The 18125-nt window shown below is 41.8% G+C and overlaps 1 protein-coding gene across 4 annotated transcripts in view; it reads left to right on the top strand.

Annotated features, from left to right (window-relative positions):
* The window catches only part of LOC148402176 (signal peptide, CUB and EGF-like domain-containing protein 3), a 60323-nt gene that overhangs the window by 20192 nt on the left and 22006 nt on the right, over positions 1–18125 (top strand). For 2 of the 4 annotated variants that reach the window (XM_088363223.1, XM_088363230.1), the window contains exons 4-6: positions 3548–3682; positions 14428–14574; positions 15790–15906. In XM_088363223.1, the coding sequence (XP_088219349.1) occupies positions 3548–3682; positions 14428–14574; positions 15790–15906 (399 nt within the window). The remainder of the gene's footprint in view (positions 1–3547; positions 3683–14427; positions 14575–15789; positions 15907–18125) is intronic. The other 2 variants (XM_088363206.1, XM_088363214.1) reach the window with 1 other exon arrangement.

The following is an 18125-nucleotide window of genomic DNA, read 5'->3' on the forward strand; positions in this document are numbered from 1 at the left end:
CAGACGTCAGTATGAGGGCCTCTTGTCTCCTTGGCATAAGGTTGTCCACCAAGAAACCTATTCTAGGCTTGTGTTTCTTAAATACTTCCAGATTGTATGGGAGTCACAGCGAAATGCTATTTTGAACAATTGTAGCTCATTCCATGTAGTCTGTCTGCGTGATTTCTGACCGCACCGGTGAAGAAAGACCTAGGCATGGGATTTTCATGTTCAAATTAAAACCAAATAAAAACTAACTCCAATGTAAAATCTAAAACTATTGTAACCCCACTGATCACAATAAATAAACAGAAGTGTTATCAAGTTCATTATGTTATTTAAATGAATGTATTTAATTATTATTTGCACTTTAAGATCCTTTTTTTCTTTTTAAACGTTTGCATTTTTATTCACAACACATCAATCTGTAAGAAAAGAAATAAGTAACGAATCTGCTCCAGCACTTCATTTCGTCTCAGCTGACACTTGAAAGACAAGATGTATGTTTGCACTCGGCTATCCTCTCCGACTGGGTTCAAACCTGTTGCTGTGTTTAGTCAAGTGGCCGGGGGAAATGTGCTGTGTCGCTGAACTCGCGAGGAAAGCTATAGGAAAATCGGAAATCCAGTTGAAAGTCTTTTGAATAGAATATAGAATAGATCTTTATAGAATAGATCTTTATTGTCATTGTCTCACTTGTACAACGAAATTTAAAAGTGCCAGCTGATCAGTGCATAAAATAAATAAATAGAATAAATAGATTAAAAGGATTAAAGTACCAAATGTTGTTTTAATAGGAGCTCACTATGTACTTGCCACCTTTTCCTCATTGACGTTCAACTAAAACCGTCTATTCACAAACCCAAGCGGCAACTGAAGCCCCCACCCCACCCCGGCTTTTCTGTTGCCCGTTCCTGCACATGGGTCTGATTTGCTGCCTTATTAGAGGGTGTTTGCCTCCTGTAAATGAAATAGCCAAAGAGGCCAGTGTCCGTCCACTCACCTCCTTGTCTCTGGTCTGTCTAGACCACAGAGACAGTCCTGTCTGCGCCACACACAAGCCAAGCACCGGGTCGACAGCCCCGATGACAGATGGCAGTTGTTTCTTCACTCCTACTGTACAATTAGTCAGTCGTAACTGTCACCGACGTCGGTCAATCTCGGCAAAATAAAAGCGAGTGACAGAGTCAGGATTTTCAGGAAGGCAACCGCCATGTTTACATGGCTCTAAATCTCCGCGCAAGGCCAAGTGTTATATATACAGTCAAGGCTATCTGAGAAAGCGGCGGACATGGCCTCCGCAAACACAACCAATCTCTTAATCTGGCTCTGTTTGAACCTTTTCCCTTTCGTCCCCTGGACGTGTCTCAATTCTCAGAATGAAGCCAGTCCTTTAAACTTGATTAAGACCTTTTTGTCTGTCCTCAAGAGAATTTTTAAAAAATGCTTAAAGACCAAATAACATGTGCACTTCTCCGAGCCGTGCCAGAAACCCTTTCCGCTTGGAAATATTTGCTTTGGACGCCAGCCTTGCCCAGCACACAACATAGGCAATTATGGGAGCTATTTTAAACGGCAGAAATCTACTGACATGCGACGCCTCATTTGAAGGGATGAAGGAATCAGGAAATGAAACCTTCATTGATGCACTGAGAGTATGGAAAGAGAATTCCCGCAGGCCTTCTGAAGCTGTTTGCATATCTCACAGCTATGCTGTGCATGTGTAAGGGACTTTTGGGTTTGTGCACCCATTAAAACAACTTTTGCTGTCAAGTGGCTTCTCTTTTTTTTTTCTTGCCAATTTCATAAACTCAACAACATTACTTGACATAATTCACGGAAAACCTAGCTCGTTGGCAAATGTTTGGTTGCTCAAATGGATGAATCGGACAGCAGACTTGAGTGCAACCTGCCCACTGACTTACTTGAGAGCCCGCCGTCTCTCTCGTAAGGTGCCGTTCCGCACTTGCAACTGTCTGTGCATTTCTGCGGGGAAGAAAAGAGAAGGCCGAGTCCATTTTAATTTGTAACTCTGCCGGGCTGAGAATTCCCCAGAAAGGAAACTTAACCTAGAGGCCTTCTCAGACTGGACAAATAGACAGTAATTTAGTTTCGCATGACGGTTTATTAAAAAAACAGCCTTGTATACACAGCAGATTATTGATGCAACGAGCGGTGGATAAGGATAAGGTTCCAGTAGTGATAGAGCCCAGCTCTCCGGGGGAGAGAGAGAAAATGGAGTGTTACCTCCAAAGCCACAGTCCACTCACGCACACTTCTTCGGACCAAGAAAAGCAAGCGAGAGAGAGTGAGAAAAAAAAGATTTGTGATATTGAGAGACATATTTGGGGGTGAGGAGTGTGTGATTTATTATCAGTGGAAGTCTCAATTGTGTTCTTGTCCTGCGGGAGAGCGTGGCCTCAGGCCATACCTTTGAAAAGGCCTTGCCGCTGTGTGCACTCGAGGTGCATTAACTTGGTTGCTTGTCACCTTCCTGCAACCGCGCCGGGCGTCAAGTCCCCCCCCCCCGGCCTCCCTCCCTCCTCCTCCACTCCTGCTTCCTCCCTTCAAACTGCATGCATTCCTCCGCCGTGGGGCTGACAGACACTCGTCATCAGCAGGTACTCCTAGCCCAGGTGGATCGGGTTTCTCACTTGCCAGGGGTTTGTGGCGCATGTGCAATTTTATGGGTTAGGCATGCTGCAGTAGGCAGGCTGCCATTTCGGATACCTATTAGTGAAGTCATGGCCCCCGTCGACAAGCCCTTTTGGCATTCCTATATGCTGTGTTTAACATTGTATACAAATATACATAGAATTTCTCTCAAACTGAAATGAGATGAGTAAAGACCAGCTATATTTTCTGTTTTGAACTTGGTCACTTGTCACTAAAGTTTGTCTTGAGCATTCGATTGTTTACAGTTTTTGGAGTCCACCTACTGGCTGTCTTGAATTGTGTCCATTCCAATTGTCCATACCAGCTCTTATAACATTTACTTGAGTATGTCACTCTATACAGGTTCAAAAAATCAATTACTAAATTAGGGACTGGGATTTATTGTTAGTCACAGATGATATTGAATTTCAGCATTGTGTGACATTATTGTTCTGGTTGTCCTGAGATTTCTTTTCTGCAGTAAAATAAGTGCTTTGGCTCATCTGAGAATCAAGCGCACAAGGCAAAGTCTATAAAAGTCATTTTTTGTTTGGTGTGGAAAATGTTATGACCTGCCACTTATGACATTCAAATTAACCTCAGAGGTACTTTGTGTTTACCGCATGCAGACACATTGTGTTTGCGAAACATTACATTACGGCTTGTACTTATACGATATATTAGGATTTAACTCAAAGCATAAGGTCTGTCTAAGGCTTCGCAAAGTGACTGGAGGCTCTTAAAAAATATTCATCTGTTCTGTGTTAGACCTCTCTCTGTTCAAAGACTTGCTTATTATGATTGTGCTACATGTAGTTTTCCAGACTTTGGCAGTTAAGCAGCACTCGACATCACTTTTGTTCTAACCTTATTGTATTCATGGTGTCTTGTACGTGTCTCTCTACGTATGTAGATGTAGACGAGTGTTCCGAGGGAAACGGTGGATGCCAGCAGATCTGCGTCAACATGATGGGCAGCTATGAATGTCGTTGCAGAGAAGGATTCCTCCTGAGTGACAACCAGCATACTTGCATCCAAAGGCCAAAAGGTAACATATGCACAAAAAGCACACATCAACTCTAGTGATGTAAGCGAAGGAAAAAGATTTGCCACAAAAGTTTTATTGATTATTTATTCTAGCATATAGATGAGGCCTACGCCACATCTTAAAGCCATTTTTACAATTTTATGACCACAATTATTTTCTGCTATAAAATTTACTTATGCTGATGGGTAAGCAACATACGTTTTCATTCTGAAAGGGAAAACAAAAGAAGAGTCGTAAAAATATATATTTTTTCCCCCTTCTGAGACTTCACATTGAACCCATTCAATGTTTGACAGCATTTGGTGCCATCGGCTGTTGGGAGTTAGCCCAAGATACTATGAATAGGCAAAACAATTAAAGGTAGCACTTAAAGAGCGCATATTTATATTTACTGAAATAGAAAGGGAGTCACTATTTGTGTAGGCCTTGCGAGGATGTTTACAATACTTTTGACAACATCTTGTGGCAAATTATGTTGAACATTCTTTTTTAATTATTATTATTACTAACATCAGTGTACCACAACAAAGAACAAGGACAAAGACGTTCCCACAATATAAAACAAGTGTACACAAAACAATCAGCGTTATATCCGCACGCATACATAAAACACACAAAAGAATGTTAGCGCAACAACATCAAAATTGAGTCCACAAATGTCTTGGACAAAATTCAATGAAAGTCATATTATTAACATTTCTAACTTTTACAAGTTAACCACAAAATAATAACATAAAAACAAAAGAATTCTGTACTCGTCGATGTTGTAGATCATTTGTGATGGAAGGTTTGATTAATGAGCAGCAGGAGGAAGGAAAGTTGTGAGTTGCTTTGCATAAAGAAAACACACAGCAAACTTTCTTTTAAATGAGTATTATTAGCAATTTCATGGTTCTGAAGTTTTTTAATTAGTATTAGCAATTTTCCGTCATAGTTCTGAATTCTGGGGCTTGGCCCATCAATAAACATCCATTGGTCATCTCAAGCACAAAACAGGTTTTTGCAATTATTCAGCAGATTCCAGCCCAGTTTGACCCAGCATTGAAGTGCCAGTCAATGGGCTCTGATGTTCCAAACTAGCCTGGATTGCAAACCGTGCATCTTGGAAGTCTGGGCTTTATGAGATCAGGCTGGCCCGGTGAACTGTCGCTGTTTACATTTCATAAAGGCAGTGTTATTTGAGTGGAGTAAAAATCTGGATTGTGTGTTTCAAAGCACCAATATGCCAGAAGGAGAGCGTGAGCACCGGGTCGGTTTGACAAACGGCTCGCTATTCCCGTTAAAGTTTCATTTTTATATTAACTTCATTGCTTCCAGATGAAATTCAGATCAAGCGATAGTGGAGATAATGTAAATGTAATAAAAGTTTCCCTTTCACTCAGATAGCAGCTCTTTCTGTCATTGTTTCATTGTTTTGAAAGATGACTTGCCTGCTTATTATTCAACACCTTCTCATTTCTAACTCATCCAAAGTGAACACTTAATAAGTGAAATACGAGTGGAGCTTAATAACTACCGGGAACAGTTCAAAGGGTGACTTTTAGATGTGAAAGCTCACTTGGAGACATGACGTGCAAGTAACGAGTGCATTTATTAAAAAAGCCTTTGGAAATCATTATGTTATATGATGTGTGAACGCTCAAATTGAGCTCTGCTTCGGTTTATGCTCAAAAAGCACCTGGTTAGAGTTACACTATATTACGGCTTGGCCTTAAGTTATTACTTCCTCAGGACCGTGTGAGCTTTACCTGCGTGTTTACAGTAAGACTTTTTGGAAATGCTGGGCTTGTAAAGAACTAATGAACCAAGTGGTCTGGTTTTTTTTTTTTTTACTTGTGTAAGCTGAATATGAACTTTGGTCACCAGTAGCAAAGTATGGTGCTTGTTTGATCCATCTCCCATAACACAAATGGCAGCACCATCCATCATTCTTTGCGTTGAAAGAATTGACGCTTGAACACTTGACAGCAACGAGCAACCCTTACAATTTAGATGTGACCTGTATTGCTATTAATTTTTTTTTTCCAAGTATCATCACATCATTGTGAATCTGAAGGAAATCGGAGGGCATGATTGTGTCTCTGCCTGTGTATTGGACTCAAAGAATAGATTCACGCTCGACTTTTTTTCGCGAGTGGCTCAGGACCATAAATCCTTGAGAAAATGAAGTGATCTTTTCGCCTGGCCAAGTAGGTTTAAATGCAACTCTCCTTCCATTCTACGGGATTTCTCCCTAACCCTGAGGGTGCAGTTTTCTCATAGGTTTTACTGTTACCTTTAAAAAGACGCTACCTTTTCATTTCTTTCAGGAATAGATATAGTATTGTGAGCAAATTATGGCGAGCTTTACACAGTGGTGTCTGGCACTCTGGTTGCAATCTGTTTTCCTCGGCCTGTTAGCAAACACTTGTTAGCATTGAACCTGTGCCAATTAGGCAGCAGGGGTCTTGCTAGCCTCTCAGCTAATGACTGAGTTGCTGCAGGTCTGTCTTTGATTAGATTTGTCCCCCTCACACACATGCACACACACTAGCACACCCCGCAACCCTCTGAACAGAAATAACTCCAGCCAAATCAAGGTTCCATCGTCTCGCTGGCCAAAATGTAACAGTTCATTTATTCTCTCTGACCATTTCTCCTCATGAAGAGATAAAGTGTTGGAAAGGCCAGCCAAGGTGCTTGGTGGTTGATAAGAATGACATTTAGGTCAAGAAAGGGTCTTGGATTTGATTTAATGTTTACTTTTAAAAGGAGGAAAACAGTAGCCCTACAACACACGCGCTTTGTGTTTGCGCGTGCATGTGTGTGTGTGTGTGTGTGTGTGTGTGTGCGTGCATTTGCGCGTGTGTGCATTTGCGTGTGTGTGCGTGCATGTGTGCGTGCATGTGTGTGTGCGTGCGTGCATGCATGCGTGCGTGCGTGTGTGACAGGATCCAGTGCACTGGAATTGGAGAATTTCAGACTCAGGAAACCCACACATCCATATTTTAGTTTTTAGTTTTAGTTTTGCACATTGATGAATGCAAAGTAGGGCAATTACTTGACGTGTGCATTGATGGATTGTTACAAAAGTCACATGAAGCAGCTAATGTATTCGCTCTCCTTTCCCCCTGCTGCTTATTTCACAAAATGGAAATTGTTTGAAAGTGGAATCATAAAGTAGAGCCGCTTGAGATGTTGCGATTGAAGGAGAGATGCAATATTTAACACTATCATATATATTTTTTTCAACTCCTATGGGCTACACATCTTGTCATCGCTGCGCATCCATGTGGCCGCAAGTGTGGCCAGCATTTCATGTTAAGATGAGAAATAACAGAAAGTAGTGTGAAAATTCTCACCAGCCGATGATTACATGACAAAGTATTTGTGCTGGAAGAGGAAAATTATGACATTTTGATGTCTTTGAATTCCTGGACCATTATCGGCAACTGTCGGTGCTGGAGCGAAACTGGTTTGAAATGAACATGCATGTTGTCAGTTTTGCTGCATCAAAATGTTTTGTGGGTCTTGGCTGAACAAGTGTAGTCACCCGATTGTGTCTCATTTCATGATTTCTTAGTATCCGATTTGGCAATGTTGAAAGGGACCAACATGGAGGGAAGGAAGCCACTGTTGTGGGTGATATCTCAGGCAGCACAGTAGTCACAAATATTATGGCTGCTATAGTGTTGGTTGTGACCCGAGCGATGGCAGCAGGCCAACCCCCTAAATTTTATGAGGTATTGTGTCAGAGGTATAGGGGATGAACTTTTACATTGGAGGTTGTGATGCCTCGGTTTAATATCAATACCGTATAAATTATTACTATTATCGGTTAGCAGCTTGAAGCCACAATTATCTGTTATTTTCAGAAATATTTCAGATGTGGCAGCACTCTGAGGTTAGTGTCAGTGTTGGGTGTTTTTTTCCCCCCAGGTCGCCGCTACTGTGGCTGGCCTTCTAAGCTTAATGTTGCCAGTGATGAAGTCACTTATGAGTAAGATGCAGGGGAGGGGGGTTCTCCGTAGCTAACACGCACTTTAGAACTAATACTAGCCAGGAGGGATGTGGCACTCATGTATTTTTGAGTTTCACAACTTTCATTATCTCTTCAGTGTGCTGTTGGCCCTTGTGCCGCACCTCTTATTAATTCTTTCACCACATTTAATTTTTAACACGCACAACTCTGTAGCTTTTATTTTATTCCTTCCTGAGACTGATTCAGACATGTTTTTATGACATTTAACCGCAGGCTGGGTTGTGTCTACTTGCTTGTGTGTGTGTGTTTTTGTGCCGGCCAGCCAGAACTGTAACAATGCGAGGAATTTTCCAATAAATGTGATTCCATAATAAATACTGTAGTTGCATCAGTTTTGCTTTACAGGGCCTGTGTGAAAGGGTCTGAGTGATTGAAACCTTTTTGTCTATTTTTAAATGTTATTTATGTATGTATGTATTTATTTATTTATTTATTTATTTATTTATTTATTTATTTATTTATTTATTTATGTATTTATTTATTTATTTATTTATTTATTTATTTATTTATTTATGCTTTGAAGGAATGATGAAGTAATGTGCCATATAATGGCCAGTTTTTGTTCTTCCCATGATTCAAAATCATGCTCTGCCAGTAGTGTGAGGGTGTCCCACTGGGCGGGGGACTACCTGATGCATGTGTCCTGTTGGCTCTCAGTATGCCTGCCTGCCTGCCTGCCTGCATATTTGCCGCAAAGCTGTTTTTACAAGTGCAGAAATCTCTGCTCCGTTGCTCTGCAGCCCAGCCGTATAACCAGGCTCTTTTCCTGTTCCGGAGAAGTGGAGTACACAAAAGGACACGTTTCTGTCACCAGTCTTGCCCCCCACCCTCCCCCTCTACTCTTATCGCCCTCTCACTGTGTCCATACTTCGTTATCTTACCATCATCCTTCCTCTTTGTCCACTTTCACAGGGTCTAGCCGACCCCCACGCCCCCTTGAATAAATATACGTCGGTGGCTTGGGTTTTAGCAAATGCCGTCTTGCCTTGCCACTCTGTTTGCTGGACCTCAGTTTAGACGGGCATCCCTTTTGCTTGTGGCTTTCTTGAAGGCTGAATCCTGAGGCTGGCCAGCCCAGCACACTGCGGTGGACTACCTCTGTGCCAGTGGGGTTTTTCCACTAACACTTGGCTGTCATGGCTATAACCAGCAGGCCAGACGGAGCTCTTCTGAGACATATTCAGCTGTCTGGCCCTTTTTGATTTCGGAAAGAATCTGCTTATACAGTAACATACTGTACCTCTGCAGATGGCACACTTTCCTTTGTGAAAGGATACGCAATTGTAGAGGGGAGTCCTTTGGGACTTCATAGCAAGGTGACCCCGATAGAATATGAGTGAAGACAAGAGACGCTACATCCCCAGCAGGTGCTGCGCTACAGTCTGTGACACAGATGGACAAAAGCACGAAGATGCAAAATGCATACATTATGCAGATAAACCTCAATGCAGACCTTTGCATTATACACATTACAAAAAATGAGTTTGCAATTGCTGGCTGTCACAATATCCAAGACAGTTGAGTGTAAATTTTAATAGCCATTAACTTTTGCTGCTACGAGTGGCCACTTGCAAATTAGCAAATCTTTCATGACTTAATGTCTTACATTTGAGTAATTTACTTAGTGAGGCACAATTTTAAAATAAAATCCGTACTTTCAGCACTTTGGTGGCATGTGTCCACCATCATATCGCAAAGTAGTTGTTGTTTCAATCAGAAAAAGGGTCAACCCGCTACACCCAACTGAGTTCAAATTGCACAGTAGCACATAGATGGCTCCTCTCTTTTCATATCCCACTAGTTGCCTCGTCACTCAATGTGACCATCTGTCGTGCAGCTCGGCCTGACCGAACCCTGTTCAGCTCCTTTCCCATTCTTCTCTCTATGTGCTGACATTTTTATCCTTCTATTAAAACTTTTAAGGGCCCATTATCTAAAAGGAAGGAATGTTGCTTTTAATAGTGTGGCGGTTTCATACTTAGGCCCCTTCTTTTCAGTTCCTAACCAAGCAGCTCCCACTAGCTGCTCAATGTTCCCCAATCCGTAGAGCATCTCTCCTCGGAGACGTCTGACAGCAGCTCAGTGTGGACCATGAACCCTCTTTTCACCGCTGCGAGTACTCAGAGCAGACTATAAACTCTTGGCATGCCTTGCGCTACTTCAGAGCCATTGTTTCAGTCTCTCGACTATGTGGTTCTCAGGTTTGAACAGAGCTGGCAGCGCCAACTTCAAAAACGTTTGCCGTCCTTTGTTCCAAGATCTGTTGATTCAGCTTCTGAGTGAGCTTATATACCAAGCAATATGAGAGAGAGAAAATGTATGTATATGAATAAAAATTTGGGTTGAATCCGAGCAAGAACGGCACCACTGAGTCTCACAGTTTGTGTTTTTACAAATAACATATTGATTGGCAGAGGTGTACATACAAAGATGTGCTATGCTAGTTTGATCTGAGAGTCCCATTCATCAGGATCAGAACATTTCCAACATTTCCAAGGAGATGGAGGAGCCGCGCCATAAGCTACATGAAAGGAATTTATTAGCTTTGAGTAGCGCTTCAGGTTCAGAGGTCACGACTTGTCCTGGGGAGAAAGAAGTTCCTGAGGGAAAGCTCCCACTTGTTTTTACGCCTAATTGCAGCGTTCTCATTTATTTACATGAGATGTCACGCTCTTGCTTCCCCGCTGCTTGTTTCCGTTCAATCTTAACTTGTCGGACTTGTAAATCGTGCCTTTGTCTGTTTATTAAAAGGTCTGAGCTTTATGAGTTTCCCATTGTGTATGGGCAAACATGTTGCTTTAATGGAATGCGGTTCATATCTTGAGTTATTTTTCCCTTTCACTTTCCCATCCGTATTCATATTAAGGGTTGTTTTTCTTTCTGCTTCCCATCATTTAGTAATGATAAAAAACCCCGAGCCAGTTCGAGAGAACGGCACACTGTGGATGATAGCTGTGCTTGGCCCAGAGAAAAGGTCCATTGTGTCAACACTGTGACTTTTATTGGTCCTCGGAGAGAGGAAGGCCTCGGTTCTGGCCTCGGACCGGCATGTTATTGATGGATGGGTCTGTAGCATTCGGCTAGCGAGGCTGTATAAAAATGATGATGAGTTGGTGTGAGTTTTGGGATGCATAATAGAGCTTCAGTAAGTAATTTTCAGTCCGGTGGGGTTACTCGGATAGAAATTGAACCCTACGGTGGGTTCATGGATTTTGCGCTCGTTTTCTTTCACTCTGGGTCTTTAGAAGAGGCATAGATGAGGAAAGAGAGCACTGAATGTCTCACCCTCCTTACCTCCAACATGATTCACATAAGTTGGCGTATAAGCACTTTCTCTACCGTACTTAATAGGCTCGACAAATTTAAAAGCAATTACCGTAATTTCTGGACTATAAGATGCACCTGATTATAAACTGCACGAGCAAAAATTAGGCGAATATTTTTTTTATTCATAAATAAGCCGCACCGTACTAAAAGCCGCATGTGCACGCGAGTTATTTACAAAGAAAGACGGCACACAGAAAGCCTTTTTAAAGTTCAAATAACATACCTTAACATTTCTTTCCAAACACTGCCTGTGACGCGGCAGTAATGCAGTAGCAACATGGAAGTAACACAGCACTAATAGGGCTGGATAAAAAAAAAAAACATACCGATAAAGGTCACTGAGACGCGGTGGTAACAAAGCAGCAACACGGTAGCACAGCACTAACAGGGCTGGTTAAAAAAATATACCAGTAAAAGTCACTGAGAGCCGTCTTCATCTTCCTTCTGTGCACTGAAACCATTGATGTCTTCCTCCTCAGTGTCCGATTGAAATAGCGTCAGATATACTTCACCACACACTTTCTCAGTCTCTCTTTCGTTGTCGCTTTTATGCATTTCTTCTATCATTTTCCATTTTCCATCTGTTCATGCTAATTTTATTCACGCACAAAGCGCTAAGTTACATTAAACTAGCGAGCTGCACGTATAGCTCCAGAGTAGACGTGACCAGGAAATAAAGAAAGAAAAGGGTGACGCAACAAGATGTCATCAACAATAGCCCAGTGCCCCCTAGTGACCGGAAGAAACCTCTTCAGTGCATGAGCAGCTGTAGTTCCTACGGTAAGAGCCAAATCGACTGCCTTTAACTTAAAAGCGGCATCATGTGCATTTCTTTTGTCCCCCATAATGACGGTTTGTGTATAAAAGCTTCCTTTCTTCAGTAATGTCCGTCTTGATCTCGTTCTGTCTCTTCTTTGTGTCAATTATATGGCACTATTTGCCTGGCGGATGGACATGCGATCACACACCACTCTTCTCCCCAGTGACTGTGTCACCTATCCCTCCGCCCAGCAAAACGGTGCCGCACAACAGCGGTCCACAGCCTTTTTACAAGTGTATAAGTGATCAAGTCATCACAAAAATCACGAAAAATCCATAGATACGGCGCACCAGACGACAAGCCGCAGGGTTCAAAACTTGAGCAAAAAGTAGCGTCTTATAGTCCGGAAATTACGGTAATAACATGAATTATTTCAATGTTGTTGACACAGAAATGGATGATTTTTTTATTATTATTTATTTATTTCAACCATTGCATAGTCTATTTTGGCTCAGTCCTTCATGATATTTTTGGACGAATGAACATAAGTGATAGCGGCATCACCATAGAAACACAACCGAATGTGACTTGCTAATAAATTAGGCATAGGCGATAACGGTGACGTGGTACAGTGCTACATTTTGAATTCATACTGGAACAAACAATACAAACTTGAAATTAAATACCTTCCTTTGTCATAAATCACAGTAGATGGTATTTTTTTGCTTTAGTTTTTGTTTCAATATATTCTTACATTCCAATCAACAAATCAATCAAACCCAAGTACATTCTGTTTTCACATTTCCGATGAAATACAATATAAATACAAAACTATCATCAATATTGGAGGGAATGTGGAAATATTTTTATCATTAAAACATAAACTAAAGTTGGCGGGTCCGAGCCATAAAACTCCAGGGCTGAAAATGAGTTCGGCTTCATTGTCGACATGGAAGTGAGAACTCTGACAACCAGTCAATGGACAGGGGCATAACTAGCGCCACATCACACAACCAAACTATCATACTGCATTACTGCAACCGGTACCCAAATGAAAAGGTTTTGAAAAGCGGGCTAGTACCTGTCAGATATTTTTGGAATCCTCATCAATGAAACTGCTTGAAAATGTGCGCCGTTTCAAACGGAAGCACTTCTGACTCACATAGTCAGCGTCTTATCGAGTCAGGTTGCATAAACCAGGAGACCAGAGTTAACGCAGGTTCTGGTAGCTAGAGTCTATAAATATGCAATTAGGCCTGTTTCCGGCATGCTGAGATCGTTCTCCCGTTGTAGCCCCCGAGTCGGAAAGTGTACGACAAGCACACGCGAGTCTCAAGGGTAACAACACACAAGGTTATACAAGCTTTAAAAGGTTACAATGCACATGTGGAAATTATTAAAATCATAGGAAAATGTTGGTTTATTATGGAAGTCAGCCCTCCAAATGCCCCTCCAAATGCCCTTCGGAGCGACAGCGTATTTAATGAGACATTAATAGAGATGTCTTGGTGCTCACCGTCTCCCTTGTGCACCACAAGAGAAAGAGAAGCAGATGAGATTTGTTTGTTTTTTAATGAGCAGGGGAGCTGGGGTTTGTCACTCTGTCAGTGGTGGCACTGAGGTTTTGCAACAAATACATGCAATATCGGTCTTCTCCAGCCAAGGATGTTGAGAGAACTTGTGTACATGAAGGTTCCGAGTGGTGGTGGTGGTGGTGGTGGTGGTGGTGGTGGGGGGGGGGGGGGGGGGGGGGGGGGGGGACTCATCTTTCCCCCCTTCAACAATCACATTTGCAGAAGTGTGCACATGCAATCACAGAAATATTCTGCTGCTTATACGTATGCCATGTATGCAATGGTCAAGCCTCAAAGCGTATACATTTTTTTCATCGCTGACTACTTTTGCGAATCAATTCATTTGAGGATCAGCTTTTTAATTTTCAACTTTTTAATTTTGTGAAGCATTTTTAAGAGGTTAATCACAGGGAGCTAACGCAAGAGTTTTGTGAAACAAAAATATGACCACATGCCACTGGTGTCAAACTCAAGGCCCGGGGGACAGATACGGCCTGCCACATCATTTTATGTGGCCTGCAAAAACAGTATGTGTCAATTTCATGTGTAAATACTAAAATTGCAAATTGTCTTAACTTTAAAAAAAAAAAAAAAAAAAGACATATTGCTAGCAATTTTGTTGCCATTCATCTTTTCAAAATATTTTACTGGTTTTCGCTAGCCTCTGATTTGAAAACCAGTTGACATATAAACATATACCTTGAAACCCTTATATAGTCTTATTTGTTCTCTGTTTGCACTTTCTTTCTCCTTTCTTTCCTTCATGGTGTACAGAATCAGCTCCTGATGAGAGTTTTATCCTCTTTCTGTAGGCATCCTTCTTTTAATAGCCTGAAACAAGCGAGCATGTTCTAACAAGTGTTTGGAGCTGAGCAAAGGTCTGCTCTGCACGTCAGTCACCAACAGTAGGCATAGATGTGATTTTAGCGCTTGTGACGGCTATGTGAACATTTTTTACCCCGCTCACCAACCCTGAACATTTGAAACCGAGCTTGTTGTAAGTCATGCAAAGCAGCGTGAAATCTGTGGAAGAGTTAAAAAGCTCTCCACTTTTGCTTCCCAGTGCGACCAGAAGGAACAAAGGAGGGACCCACCTGCATGGACAAGAATCATGGCTGCGCACACATCTGCAGGGAAACACAGAAGGGTGGCATCTCCTGCGAATGTCGACCTGGATTCCAGCTGACGCGTAACATGAAGGACTGCAAATGTAAGGCAGAACTCACACGCACGCACACACACGCACATGCATGAAACAGGGGAAGGATTTATAGGCTCCTCAGGAGAAGGTGAAAGGCGTTGGAAATCTGCCGATGATGGATAATTGCTCTCATTCCACACATACCTCCAGGGCCGATTCAAAGAAGACATTTATATTACATTAGCAGCTAGGAACTAATCTACTAAATGATCCTCATCAAGAAAAGCATGTTTGTCAAATCGGGAATGCTCATTTACACAACCTGGGCAAGTGTGGAGGTTACGCCAAGGGGACCGCTCTGACGGACAGCGCGCACTTCCTGTTGCTGTGCAACCAAGATCATCCTGTCAGAACCGGGGCCACGGTTGATGGGGGATTTGTCTGTGTTTGGACAAGGATTGGAGAAGTGTTATTCTATAGTTTTTCTGTGACAGCCCAGGAAAAGGGCAAAAGGGGCTGGGATGGTCGAGTGGAGACAGGATGGCGGTGGAAGCCTGAGCTGCTTGGTGCTCTTTTTCACTCTGTCATCACAGGTGTGTTAAAAGTGCCAAAGCCGAGGCTTCCTTCAGCAGCCAGCGCAGAAATGTGGACTTGGAAAAAAAAAAATGGCAAAGTCGTCAATGTGTACACACACGTAGAACAACAAACATCCGCCTCTCATACATCTCAAGGGAAACCTCGCTGATTTGCCGTGTTCAGGAAATGGGGCAAAATGAACCGCTGTTATGATCACAAGTTATTCTTGTGAGGTAATTCCACCTTGTGAGGTTATTCCACTTCACACTTGCAGATCTTGTTAAAAGTGAAATTCTTGTTGTAATTAAGATTATAAATGTAAGTGTGACTTCTGAAACTTGACTTCAGATGTGACCTTGCGTGATATGTTACCCAACCATCCACCAAAACATCAAATGTTTTGGCCTCATTATTCCTGTAGAAGATGCCACATTATTGAAGATGGCTGAGAAGATGCTTACTCTTGAGCAACTTCTACAGAGGCACAGTGGGAAAGCATCCTGACCAACTCAATCAGTCTGCTATGGGAACTGTACCGTAAAGGACTGGAAGTCTCTGCAGCGTGTCATTAAAAATGTACAACGCATCTGCGGCGTTGCCCTCACACCACATATATGACAGCCGTGCCACAAGGAGGTCATGGAACATTACCAGACCGCACACATCTCCAACAGATCATTTTCAAATTTATTGTGTGCTCTTTGCTAGTGACGTGCAACTATGGGAATGGCGGTTGCCAGCACATCTGTGAGGAAACAGACCATGGCCCCAAGTGTTCGTGCCACATGAAGTTTGTCCTGCACACGGATGGGAAGACTTGTGTTGGTAAGTCTTAACACCTTTTTGCAAAAAAAAAAAAAATAACAGGAAGAAAATAGAGTAGAATCCCAAATTAGTCAGTATCACATGCCCTCAAGTAAATTCATTTTTTGTTAGATTTGAGTGTATTGTGATGACTTGAAATACAGGCCGTAATAGCTGTGAGCCTTTTCTCCTGATGTGTGACATGCAAGGGTAAAAGGCTACCACCGGCTGTGCATTTCCCTTTGCTGCTGCTCCAATAACCTCTCACTTCCTGCATCTGCTTTGGCTTCTCTTCCTCTTCCTCCTCTTCCTCCTCTTTGCTGGTCAGCTCTGAAGCCATGCAGACAGACAGACAGACAGACACACACCCGCTCTTAGTTCCCGGGTCAATTCCTCCGCTGCTGCCCGTTGGGGATTAACTCATACACCTGACCTAACCTTCCATTGGCATTTATCAGTGTTTGCCTCAGTTGACTTACGTTGAGTAAAAATCATTCGGCTCCCAGAGCATATTGAACCACTCCAAAGGGCAGTTTTATATCAGATGGAACCTTCGGGTGCAGAGCAGTCAAAGCGCAGGCCTTCGTGTGGTTTTTACGGTTGGCCTTGTGGAATTTGCACAAGCATTCGATTTTATGATGATAATAAATTAAAGCATAGGATGGTTCTTATTATCTTCATTTGTTAATCCAAGGCTTGTGAATGCAATAGAAACACCTACTTACGGTAGGTACTACTATGCGATTCTTATGGCCTGTGTTTATGTTGGGTCGAACATTGATTCCCGTTCAGAAGTTTGAGGACATTGCCAAAATTTGATGCCACTATTCCAGAAAAGGTTGTTGTGATGATTGATTGATTTTGGAAGGTGTTTAAGTTGGGAGCTCGGTTTGGCGAGCGGCTGATCCTCCTTACTACCACAAATCCCATAGAGGCCACATTTACGTCAAGCTCTGGTCAACCAAGCTTCCATTATTGAGAGGCCAACGGGATGCCACAATGTTGACCACAACCTAATTGTACATCTTATCCAGGCCATTTCCAAAGAAAAGCACATGAGAGCAAATAGGAAGAAAGCAGTTTGTTAAAGATCAGATTACCCGTCAGAGTCAGACTCCACATTTCTTCGACACGCTATTAGTTAATGAAACCTCAGGTAACAAAAACACGCTGCCAGATGAACCCCCGATGAGCTACTAAGTGATGACGCAACTGTGTTTCTACTGTGTAGTAACCGCATCCCTTTAGCATACACAGTAAATGTTTTTTGTTTGTTTTTAAATGAATACATTTCTTCAAATTATGGTAAATTTGACCAAATTCAAAGTTTGCTATAACCTTGGGCAATGATGATCATTTGAATTTCACAAATACCATTCCTAAGGAAATAGATTTGATTTGTTTCTGAAATTGTTCTTATTTTTTTACCTAAAAACAAGAAAAACATCTTGATAAGTGCGTTTTGCATTTAAAAACTAACCTTTTTACACACCAAGTTAAAAAAAAAGTTCTTTCATTTACTGCTAATTTTAAGATAGCGAAAACCAATGTTAGCACCAGCCAAAGAGCAAGACTTTTTTTAATAGATATTTTAAGCGTAGCACCAATTACATAACGTTTAGTTTCAAGGAATAAATTGATTCCTGTTTAAATACGATGGAATTTAAAAAAAGCAAGCACTCAGCAGTCAATGCAAATTGTTGTACTGAATGATAATAATAAGTCAAAGCATAGGTTGATCCTGCCCACGTTGTTATAAGTGTGCGCCTTAGCTTATGTCAGGCAAGGTTGGGTATTTGCATTTTGTTTCATGAAATGCTGACTGTGGGTTCTGTGGCAGACATTGGCCTTCAGGTCATGTCTACTGTCTTTTTAGAAGTTATCTGCCAGTTTACCAGTTGCGTAATATTATGCGTATCCTGCACAGTGTGTGTGGTTTGGTAACTTGTTTTCATACATACGAATAACTCTTGAATAAGGATGAAACTGTTTGCTTCGTCGCTCTGGTAGAAGTCATCAAAAAAAAAAAATCCAAATTAGTTTTTAGTTAATTTCATTCAACATCGTGTTTAGTATTAGTATTTCACCAATTATTTTCTTTTCTTACATAACAGAATTTCTTGCCTGTAATATGCAAGTTTTACTGATATTTTTCACTCCAAATAAGAAAATAGGATGAAAAATGCCTATCACATCCAATTTCAAATATTTTATTTCATCGGTGAGCATTTGCAAAATTC

This window comes from Syngnathus floridae, chromosome 2 (genome assembly GCF_059516105.1).
Source record: "Syngnathus floridae isolate MCC-2025c chromosome 2, RoL_Sflo_1.0, whole genome shotgun sequence".
NCBI classification, from domain to species: Eukaryota; Metazoa; Chordata; class Actinopteri; order Syngnathiformes; family Syngnathidae; genus Syngnathus; species Syngnathus floridae.